The sequence below is a fragment of the Monoraphidium neglectum genome, assembly GCF_000611645.1.
Source record: "Monoraphidium neglectum strain SAG 48.87 unplaced genomic scaffold scaffold00264, whole genome shotgun sequence".
Lineage (NCBI taxonomy): Eukaryota > Viridiplantae > Chlorophyta > Chlorophyceae > Sphaeropleales > Selenastraceae > Monoraphidium > Monoraphidium neglectum.
In genome coordinates this window covers 21,029-32,141 of record NW_014013364.1, presented here as the reverse complement: position 1 = coordinate 32,141, position 11,113 = coordinate 21,029, and the positions used below count along the sequence as shown (strand labels likewise).

At 62.4% G+C, this 11,113-nt stretch overlaps 1 protein-coding gene across 1 annotated transcript; it reads right to left on the bottom strand.

Annotated features, from left to right (window-relative positions):
* Nucleotides 1-888: 888 nt before the first annotated feature.
* MNEG_2356 (serine/threonine-protein kinase/endoribonuclease IRE1) lies at nucleotides 889-7,679 on the bottom strand (the record flags this gene model as incomplete). Its single annotated transcript, XM_014049172.1, has 13 exons — nucleotides 889-1,741; nucleotides 1,948-2,208; nucleotides 2,487-2,829; nucleotides 3,085-3,313; nucleotides 3,537-3,671; nucleotides 3,857-3,886; nucleotides 4,199-4,966; nucleotides 5,152-5,744; nucleotides 6,033-6,119; nucleotides 6,300-6,527; nucleotides 6,715-6,892; nucleotides 7,089-7,318; nucleotides 7,586-7,679. The coding sequence occupies 13 exons, from the start codon at nucleotides 7,677-7,679 to the stop codon at nucleotides 889-891; spliced, it is 4,029 nt and encodes a 1,342-aa protein (XP_013904626.1).
* Between the last annotated feature and the right edge of the window lie 3,434 nt (nucleotides 7,680-11,113).

Below are 11,113 nucleotides of genomic sequence, written 5' to 3'. Positions count from 1 at the left end.
TCTGCGCGGGTGTCGTCAATCTTTCGTGTAACTTCACATGTATAAAAAAAAAATCTAGGTTGCACGCAGGTGCTCGGCACCTCGCTACCCCCGTGTAACCGACTGTCTATAAAATAAAAGACCCCCATGCAGAAGCCGCCACTGAAACACATAGTGTGGCCTGTAGCGGTGCCCCCGCAGCTCCTGCCAAGCTGCCCGCCATGCCGGCGCCTTGCGGTCCTGGAGGCGGTGTGGCGCCTGCACTGCCGACGGCAGGTGACAGGACAGCAGTTGACAGCGGCTGACATCGTCGATGAATTCATCAACGGCGTGGACTGTGCGGGGCGCGGGGACTGGCACAGCGCCCAGTCTAAAGCCCCTGAGCTCGCCGGTGCGAGGCCCTCGTGGTTTCCAGGCCGAGGCCAGCTACAATGGATTGCAGGCTGTGTCAATGGGCAACACCACGCTTTGCCGTGCACGGTACTCTGTAACTGGTCTGTACTCTGTGATTGCATCAATTTTCAAGCAACACAACATGTGGGAGTTGTTGAGTGTCCTGGATAATTTTTTGCACAGAGCAGCGTTTTCACTTGAGCACGACGATGGTAGCATTTCAGAAGTCTTGTGTATCCTAGCTTTTACCATTTGTGCGGTGATAAAAATGGCACGTGATCAGTCTGGGACAGCTTGAGAAGCAACCGCTTGCGAGTCACCTGTCATATTGATTGATGAATGAAATTGTCATGAAAACGGTCAATGTCATGTGTCACCATGGGACAGAAAAAACATGTGTATTGGGTGCGTGGCGAGTAGGTACAACAGTCAAAAGTTAGACTACAAAATCAACATGAAACAACATATTTTTTTCACTGCCTCGCAATGTCGCGCGCATGCCCCTTGTCAATGAGCTCAGGTCACCGGTACAGCGGCCATGGCTGCTGAACCTGCGTAAATTGCCCGCAGCCGGGGGTGGTGGAACTTGCATGCCGCGCCAAACTTGCACTGGTGCGTCTTCAAGTAAAATGCGCACACGGGCTCGCTCGCGCGGAAGGGCAGCTGCAGGTCGGTCAGGGGCACCGCAAACTCCTCCGGGTGGTCGAAGCAGCAATCCTGGGCGTACTTGCAGGTGCCGGTCTTGACATAAAAGTCGCACGATTGTTGGCCGGGACGCCGCGGAAATGGCGGCCAGTGCAGAGGCGTCTCGCCGTCGTCTGGCTCATAGCCCACAACGACCAAGGGGCCTCCCGCTGCCACCATGCTGCTGCTGCTGCTGCTGCCGTTATCCAGGCTGCCGTTGCTCGCTGCGCTGCCCGCGCCCCTGTCAGCCAAAGCTACTGATTGTGGCGGCGATGAAGCTGCCGGCGCCAGGGGCTCGGCCAGGCCTGCTCGCTCAGCGAGGGCGGCCGCATAGCTGCTTGGCACGCCCGCGCCTGGGGTGAGCGGCGACGCGGCTGTGATGGAAACCACCGGTGGCAGCGGCGGCAGCTTGCTGACGCTGCCTGCCACTGAGAGCCGCGACAAGTCGCCCTGCTGCCGCTTGGCAGCAACTGCTCCGCGCTGCTGCAAGCCGCCGCCACGCACGCCGCCATTGGCTGCTGCGGCGGCCGTGGCCCTGGCGAGCTGCTGAAACCGCTTGCAGAAGGGCTGCAGGCAGACGGTGCCCTCTGGCCAGTACTTGCCCAAGTGAGCGTCGCCGGCAAGGTGCGTTGCGGCGAACACAAACACGCCCATCAAAAGGTCAGGAAAGCGGCTGTTGAAAAACCTGAGGGCCAACGGGCGACAAGGGGTATACATATCATTAGGTGCAGCTGTAAAGGGGGTTCTGCTGTTACGGCGTTTCAGCAATCGCACTCAAGCCCTTGGTCCCGTGCTCGATGGCTGCAACACCCTGGTGGCGCCACGTCCCACGACTGTGCAGCAACCCAAGCTGCTCGGTAGGGGGCTGTCGTGTGTTTCTTGGACCCCCACCTGAAGTAGCCGTCTGGCACGGGCCCCATGGTGCGCTGCAGGGCCTCCGGCATCTCCCGGAAATGGTTCTTCTTGTTGCGCACAACGCGCAGCAGGTCGCGCAGGCTGGTGTAGTCGTATCGGCGGTATTTCCCCAGGTTGACGATGAGCTCGGCGTCAACAGACGCGGCCCAGTTGGGGGCGGGGCCGAGCGCTGCCGGGCGGAAGGACTCGAGAGCGCTGAGAAGGGACTGATCGGGCTCACGATCCTCAAACTCCACCCTTGAGTGGGGCGCGAGGGGCAGGGGTTGAAAGGGTGTGATGAGGATCTTGCAAGGGACCTCGGCAAGGGATTTAGCAGGCAGGGCGTCCATGCATTGAGTGTATGGGTGTCTTCAAGGGAAGGAGGGGGCGTCATGACAAGAGGTAAAAGGTGAGAAGAGAGTTGGCATCAAGGAAGCATGCAACAAGGATCTAGAGAAGGTCAACGGGACGCGATGCTTGATAGGGTGCTACCCTTGAGGGGTCCTCCCATCCCAACAATCCACAACAACCCTCACCTGTCGCTGACGTCAATAAGGAAGTTCAGGCGCTGCTCCACGCTCCACCAGAACGGGTGCGCCAGCACGCCGGACATCGCCGGCCGCGCTGCCGGGTTCTTGGACAGCATCGCGCCCACGAGGTTGGATGCCTCCGGTGATGAGGACAGCGCAGAGAGGTTGGGCTGGCCGCGCATGATGTTGGTGTCGCGCTCAAAGTTGCCGCCAAAGGGGTGCAGGCCGCCGGTGAGGCAGTAATGCATGACGCAGCCAAGGGAGAAGATGTCCATCGAGCGCGTCTGGCGGACAGCGCCGCCGCTGCGGGCGATGAGCTGCTCTGGAGCTTGCCAGCCGGAGCTGCCGCCTGCAAGATGGAAACGGTGCATGGGTTTCTGAGAGCATTGAGGGCTGCGGAGGGGGCCTAGACTGCTGCTGGCAGGAGGGTGGGCTTTCATGCCTCAGCTCACTTGTTGCCCTGTGCACGTGCCTCACAACAGGACACACATGAAGCACAATCACAGCATGTGTGCTTGCTAGTTGACAGCGACACCCTTGTTTTGTCCCATTGGCTGTACTCATGGCTCATTGCTGCCACCACCACACCCCTAACCCGGCTCACCTGCGCCGTGGCTCTCGAAAGAGCTCTGCTCCGCGACTAGCTGCTTGCTGAGGCCCATGTCTGACAGCTTGGCACGACAGCTGTCAGTGATGAGGACGTTGTGGGGCTTCAGGTCGCGGTGCACAATGGCGCGCGCGTGGAGCGCCGCCAGGCCAGCACCCACGTCGGAGAGCAGCGCCATTGCTTGGGGGGAGGAGCCTACGGGGCCCCCACCACCCACCAGCGCGGCCTGCGCATGGGAGGCAGCCAGGGTGCAGCACTAGTGCTCAGAAAGGTGCGCGTCCAAGGTGAGGGTGCATGCACGCTTTAAAGAGCAGGCTGCGTTGATGTGTGCGTAGAAAACATAATTGAAAATGCGTATGTGGGACCAGCTGCAACCGTGGCCATTGCTTGGAAACACAGCAGCATGCAGGCGTGGACCCCAGAATTCACCCTTGCTGGCGCCCGCTCACCCGCCCCTCTGCGCTCGACACCCAGTCGCTCAGCGTGCAGCGGCACTTCTCCAGCGCCAGATACACGAACTCGCGGTCCTCCTCCATCGCGAAGCACCTCACAACATTGGGGTGCTCGTCGCTCACAATAAGCACCTGGGTGAGGCAAGGTTGCACAAAGTTGAGACAGGAGTGCACAGCGAGGTGCCGTGAGCCACGGTTGCAGGTTAAGCTGCTGGCCAGGTGGCACATGAGCGGCAAGCATTGGGTATGCAAGCCGACCCAGCTTTCCCCCCACAGCAGTGACGTGGCAGTGCCTAACAGTAGGCTGTGCTGCCCACCTGGATCTCCTTGCGCGCCAGGTCATAAAACTGCCGCAGCAGCCGCTTCACTGCCACAGGCCGGCCATCCAACACACCTTCATACACGATGGTGCCTTGAAGAGGCCATGAGTGCGTGCGGACAAGGATGGCAGGGGCACAGCGAGGCGGCAGGAAAGGCAATGGTCTTGGTCAAATGTGAGCTTGTGTTTTGGGTTATTGGGGGTGGGGGGTCTGTGATCAGCTGCAGCAGTCGCAGGTTCAAGCAAGTCCACGATTTCATTGAAGTGGCCTCCATCACACCCCAAACCACTAATCCCGCCTCTAACCTGCGCTCCCGTAGCCCAACACGCCAGGGCCGACGCGCAGCCGCCCGATGATGACGGCGCCAGACTCGTCGACATAGCTGCGGGATGTGTCGGAGGACAGGCCCGCGCCATCGCTGGCATTGCCGCGGCGGACGCTATCTGAGCTGTGATTTGATGATGACTGCTGCTGCTCCTGCGGGTGCTGTCCCTGCACCACGGTTTGATTCAGCTGTTGCTGCTGGGGTTGTTGCTGGCTGTCTTCGTGGCCCTGCGCTACAACCTGCTGCTGCTGCTGCTGCTGCCGCTGCTGCTGCTGCTGCTGCTGCTGCTGCTGCTGCTGCAGCTCCTGCTGCTGCTGCCGCACAAGTTGGATGGAAGCCTGCTGCTCTGGAGCCTGGCTGTATTGCTGCGCGCCATTGACCTGCATGGGCGACGGCACCGTCTGTTCCTCGCGGGCTGGCTGCAGGGGGTGCTGCTGATGCCGCCGCGGCGACGGCGGCCGCTGTTCTTCTGTGCGGGGCGCCGTCGGCTTCCCGCTTTCCACTTGCAGGGGATCCCGCTGGTGCGAGCCGTTGTGCTGCACAAGCACGGCCGCCTGCTTGGACTTGCCAGCCTTGCCCTGCTTGTTCTTGCCAGGCGCGCGCTTGGCTGCAGCGGGCGTTGCCGCGTCAGCGCTGGCCGCCTCTTGCTGCGTTGCCAGCCGTGAAGTCGGCCGCACATACAGCAGCCAGCCCAGGACAGCGACGACAGCTGCAAGGGTGGCCAGGGCCATCAGCAGAAGCTGAACCGCATTACCCACCAGCCAGGCTCCCCAGGTCAGCGCCTACAAGGGTTGCAAGAGGGGGACCAAAGTGGTCAATGCAGTGGTCAAGGAACTTGGCCTGAGCAAAGTGCGAGGCAGGCGATGGCATGCATGCATCTTATCAAGATACAGCATTTGCAGTGTTGCTGCCGCTGCATCCCCGTTCCAGAAGCGCCAGCCCCCGGCACGACCGCGTTGTTGCCCACCTTCCCGGCCGGCTGCCCAGCGTCCGGCAGCCACGGCAGCGCCGGCGCGCCCTCCCCCCAGTCCGACAGCTGGTACAGCCCCAGCGGCAGGTGTGGGCACACCAGGCCGCCTAGGCCCTCGGCCACGCCCTCGTCCGAGGGCTCCAGCGGCACCAGGCTGCGCGCGCGCGACGCGTCCTCGTCCTGGACCACCAGGGCCCCATAGTCCTCTGCGCGGCACTCCCCGCCGCCATCCTCCAGTGTGTCGCCACCGGCGCCGCTGTCCGTATCCTCGTCCCCGCTGCTGACCCCCGCGCCGGGCCCAAGCGGCGTGAGCGGCCCGAGCGCGCCCGGCCAGGGGCGTGGGGCGCACTCTGTGCACTTGCGGCCTTCGGGTGGCGGCAGTGCCGCGGGCGCGGGTGCGAGGGCGTCGAGCATGATGTGGTCTGCTGGCAGCGCGTACAGGCTGCCGCGCAGGGCGCCCACCAGCACCGAAGTGCCACCTGCCAGGTTCCCCTTGATCTTGGCGCTGACACCGGCCGGCTTGCGCTGGGGCCCGTAGGGCAGCGAAGGGCGAGCGCCGTAGTCTTGGGGCACCAACAAGTTGGTGGAGGCTGTTTGGGGGGGAGGACAGGAGGGTGGGGAGGGCAGGCAGCGCAGTTAGTGCCGAAGGCGGCAGGCAGGGGCAGCGCTGCTCCTGCGGGTACCCGGCTATTGTGACCAGCTGCCAAGGCAAGCACGACACTCGCAGAGCATGGCTGCAGCCCACGAGGGCCAGCGACACACACAATTCACAGCGCCCACCCAACCCTTGCACCCCACTCTCCCTCCCCCACAAACCCCTCTACCTTCATACGCGCACCCACCATCATCGATTGCAAATGCCCCGACTGGTGGCGTACCGAAGTCGATGCCCCACTTTCTGAAACCCGTTGAGCCATCGAAGGCCTGCAGGCTGTTGTCTGCGCCAACCACCAGCCGCACGGCGTCTGCGCAGCAACACAATGTTGCAGAGCCAGGAGCAGGTTGAAGCGGGGGTGTCCGCCAGTCTGGCGGGGTTAGGCCACTGTGCACGTAGACAGGCCGCTGGCAAGCAAGCTTCATAGCAGCACCGACACCCATCAATCAGAAGCACATGCGGGCGCAGAGCCAAGGCGCGCGCACCGCACCTGGCCCCTCGCCCGGCCGAGCGGGCAGCGATGCCTCGGCCCCAGCGCCGACCGCGCCCTCTAGGAAACTGCGCACGCCCGCTGCGCTGCCGCCCGGCTGCAGCAGGCTCATGCGCGCGAACGTGGCGTTCCACATCTCCGCCTGCGAGTCGACCCGCAGCGACTTGACGATGAAGTCCTGGCGCCCTACCAGCAGCAGGCTCTCCAGGCCCTCGTTGGAGGCCAGGCCTGGTGGCGCGAAGGAACGCAGCAAGCAGTGGGGGGGGGAGGGGAGGAGGACGCCAGACGAGCAACAGGGGTTCAGCGTGAGCATCAAGTATGCAAGGCCTAGCAGCTGCGACCTCCGGCTGCTGCCTGCCAGCCCACACTGTGATGATGGCATACGGCCCCCGCATGCCTTTTGCCCACAGCGCACCAGACCAGGCGAGCCTCCCCGACTGGTCAGTGCTGTCCGCTGTCAGCGTTGCTAGCTGCTGCCCCGTGTGACGATCAAGAACGAAAACGCGCGAGTCGCGCCGCCCCACGATGAGCGAGCCGTCCGCCGTCAGGGACGGTGCCGCCTGCACCAGCTCTGGCAGCGACAGAGGTAGGCGCTGCACACAATTTGAATGGGGGGGGTGACAAAGATTGGGGGACGAGGACGAGTTGACAGGCTGAAACAGCGAGCAGCTGGTCGCAATACCTGGCTGCCCTCTTGCTGCACGCGCCCCACCTGGCTCCGCCTATGCGCCGCCCCTGCCCCGCCGCATTCTGCCGGGACCGCCCCGAAAACCCGAGGCCTGCGCGCACCTCCAGCCCTGGCGTGCGGTGCTTCGACACGCCGTGGTACGCGTACAGCCCGCCGTCCACCCCGGGAAAAACGTTGAACCCGCTGCCCTGCGGCGACTGCTTCGCCGACACCAGCGGCGCGCCAGAGTCGAAGGTCCACAGGACGCGGCCGGCGTCGCGGTCCACCCCGACCACCACACCGTCCAGCAGCGTCACGATCAGCGGTGCCCCGCCGCCGCCGCCAGGGATGGCTGGGGAGGACGCTGGCAGGGGCCTGAGCGGCAGGGTATGCAGCGCAGGGGCCGAGCGGGTGGGGTGGACGGGGGCAGTCAAACATGGGATGTGGGACGAGCAGTCATGAGTGACGCACGGTGGAGTGACCCACGGCGCGCATCGCAATCCCCCTTCGCACTCCCCGCACCTGTCGAGGCCGACAAGCTGCCTGGCTTGTCTGCGGTTGCTGTTGGCCAAACCATCAGATACAACGAGCTCCTGCTGGCTTGCACTCGGGCGCGCACCGCAGAGCAGCAGCAGCAGAAGCAGTGGCAAGCCAGGTGCGCCGCAGGCGCGCAATGGCGCACGCCCTAACACCCAGCGCAGATAGCGGTACATTGGAGGCGAACAGTGTTTGGTTGCCCCCAAGGGTCACGTCCGTTGCCGTGCTGGCATCATCCAGCACTTTCAAGGTGGATGGATCGCGAAAGTGCGGGCCCGCGTGGCGGAGGTGCGCGTGATAACGTAGCTTGGTAATGTCAATCTTTCAACGCGATCAGGGATCACAGACTACCACGGAATCGTTCCACTGGCAAGCTCGAAATCGTGCTGTCCTGGCAGCTGCCTCGTCAAGCAAGGCACTCGCGTACCGGTAAGTTCCTTAAAGCGCTGACACCTCATTTACGAGAGCTACATTGCGTGTCTTTTTGGATCTGCATCGCAAACAACTTGCACGGAGCTTGGCCATCCGCCATGTCGCCGCACTCAACATACCCAGACACATGTGTATGATAAGGCTCGGGAGGAACGAGATGTGCGTTCAAAGTCGTCCTTACTCGGGCAGCATGCATTCACTCGGGCGCGCGCCGTTCACCTCTGTGCCACACTGTCGGGCGTCTGTGCGCGTGTGCTAGGGATTGCTGATAAGCCAAATATTGTATTGCATGGGACAGGAAATTGAGGTGAGACAGTCACGTCGTGGCGGTCGCAGTCAACAACCACGCACGAAACAAGATGGCTGGGGAGCGCGGCTACCGGCAGGCAGGTTTGCAGGTGACGGGCGGGGAGTAGTGGACCAGCACAGAGCGCCACGTCGCTGTACTAGAGTTCGCCGAGCGATCACCACTTCAGGAATACGTCTCTTCATGAGCGACTTGCTCACAACCTACCAAAGGCTTCCTTAGTCTGCCAAAGGCTTGCATCACATGTATGCTCTTGCATACATGCACACATGTACCCCGTACAATATCACCCGGTAAACTTCGCAGGGTGCTTTGAATCATTGAATGCAGAGCGCCCCCATGCAGGGCGTCCAGGTCAGGAAGCACTCAGCCTCCCATACCCACTCCGCCCGCCCGCCGATTGGGGCCGCCCCCGGCAGCTCAACTGCTAGAGCAGCAGGGGCTTACGTACGTTGCAACATGAGCTGCTCTGTGACCCATCTGCCTGCGACCCATGTACCTCAGCCCTCCCATCGATGGCCTATGCATCGGCCTCTCAAATGCTGCATTGCGCTGCGACTGAGGGGTATGCAGGAGGCAACGGAGCTGTGGTTCAGCCTGGGCCTAACTATGCTGTCCGGCTTGCCTGATGGCTGCCCTGCGTGTGTGTACATGTGGGGAAACACTTTGTAGCCACACATACGCAAAGCTGCCAGCTTCTGGCGGAGGTCGGGCTGACTGTATTGCCTGCTTCAGCACCCACCTTATTTTGTGTGTGCATTTTGAGGTCCAAATCGCTATTCTTGTGGCAGCGTGGTACTTAGTTTCCTGGCAGCAGTGCTTTGCAAACCCATGCACTTTTGTCGACAGCCGCCGGCGCACTTCCCTTCACGTAATCAGTTTGAGCAAAGTCGTACGCACCACCCGTTCCGCTGCATCAGCTCGCTCTTCGTCCTGCACCCACCCCTGCGTTCCACTTGCTTGGTGTGAGCAGTCGAACATAATATCCAGCTCTGACCTCGCTGGCCCTCCTTCAGAGGCGGGGCACAGGCAACTCCTTGGTTATACCATTTGTCAGTTCTACGATCACCTGTGCAGTGATGCATTTCAGTTGTTGCAGCACGGCCTCGGAGAAGGCGAAGCCATGGCGACGCATCGCACATTCAGTTGTCTGTTTGCAAATCAAGGGTGACGACCCTCGGCACGTGTAGTGGCAACTCTGCAGCAGGCAAGCTGTTCAGGGATTGATCGATCGCTTTTTCATCGTCGACGCATTCACTCTTTTGCTTACTCGGATTCGGTAGCGGTCGGTCGGTGGGTCTCGATCCTCGAACCAGCAACGATCAACAGCATGCGCCAACAATGAGGTGTGCACTGACATGTATATGTCGGAAACTTGAACGAGTCATCGCACCTTCTGGCATGGCGGCAGGCTGACAAAGTGAATCCGCACCCGCAGGGGAACGCCACCCGCACCAGCACATCCGTGGGCACGCCTGCACGCAGGCGCCTTGCATGGCCGAGTGTCATTGCACAGCTGGGTTTCAGTGCATCATCGCCGCCATACAGCATGCCTCGCCAGCAGCCTTAGCAGCAGTGGCCTCGCGCCCCGCCCTGAGCGGCGAGGCAGTCCGGCACCCCAGCCCACCCCTCCATCGCCAGGCGGCAGCAGCAACAGCGGAGGCGGTCAAGGGAGCAGCGGCCGCGGCATGGAACCAGTTTCAGTGCTGAAGCAGCTTGAAGCCGCTGAGTCGTGGGGCAAGCTGCGGGGTGTCTGGTTGCAGAGTGGTGACAACCTTCAGGAGCCGCTGGTGATGCCGCAGGTGCTGCGCGCGTTTCGGCGCTGCAAGATGTCTGCCAAGGACACCGCAACCATCCAGGTCAGTGGGGGCTAGCTGCCCTCCAAGCTTGGGTTTCTTTTATGCCCAAGGCCGCGGGCAGGGTTTGGTATTTGATGGTGACACAGAGCACACGCATGGTGCTGTAGAATAGCAATTGCAGGGGCTTACAATTGGTCCACGGTTTGGAACGGGCTCGCTGGCAAGGGCAGGCATTGGCGCGCGTTCAACTTGTGTGTTGATCGAGCTCTGGCAGAAGCAGTTCGCTTTTGGGACGCCCCAGTAACAGTTGTCACGCCTGCAACATCCCTTGCCCTTGCACGCACACTTCCTGACGCTCGTTGCGCGACGGGTTTGCACCACACATGTGCGTGTCAAACCTGAACTTCTCTCGCCCTCAAACTCTGCACTTGAACACCAGGACCTGACTTTGGAAGCGCTTGACCGCCTGCTCCCAAAGCTGGCGGATCTATCAGCAGCTTCCCTGACCGCTTGCCTGGAAGATGTGGCGGCCCTCCTCGTGCGAGGAGACAAGCCGCTCCCCAGCAGCTTTCCGGCGCAGCGCGTCGCAGATGCAGTTGAGGCCGCGACGGCCAAGGCAAAGACCCTGGCCTCTCTGGCAGAGCTTGCCTCCGCCACAACCGGCCTGACCGTACCCCTGCCGTCCACAGCGCTCGCCGCGCGCATGAAGCAGCTGCTTGCGCAAGACGACAAGACGCAGCGCCTGCGGCGGCCCGACTTAGGGGCGCTGTCGGTGCTGGTGCACACGCTGGGGCCTCGCCAGGCCGCGGTCATCGAGGATCGACAGCTGCTCATGATGGTGGCAGGCTCAGTACAAGATCACTTGCAGCGCTGCACACTTGGCGCCTCGGGTGCCTCGCGGCGTGAGCCGCGGTCGGCCGGAGCTGCTGCCGGCGAGAGTCCCCGAAAGGGCGGGCGCGGCAGCACTCCCAGCCATGCAGGCAGCCACGCGGAGCCCAGCCAACCAGCACGCCTGGCCGCCGCACCGGTCGCCGACCTTCTCAAGTGGCTAGCCGTCGGCAAGGCAGCTGGG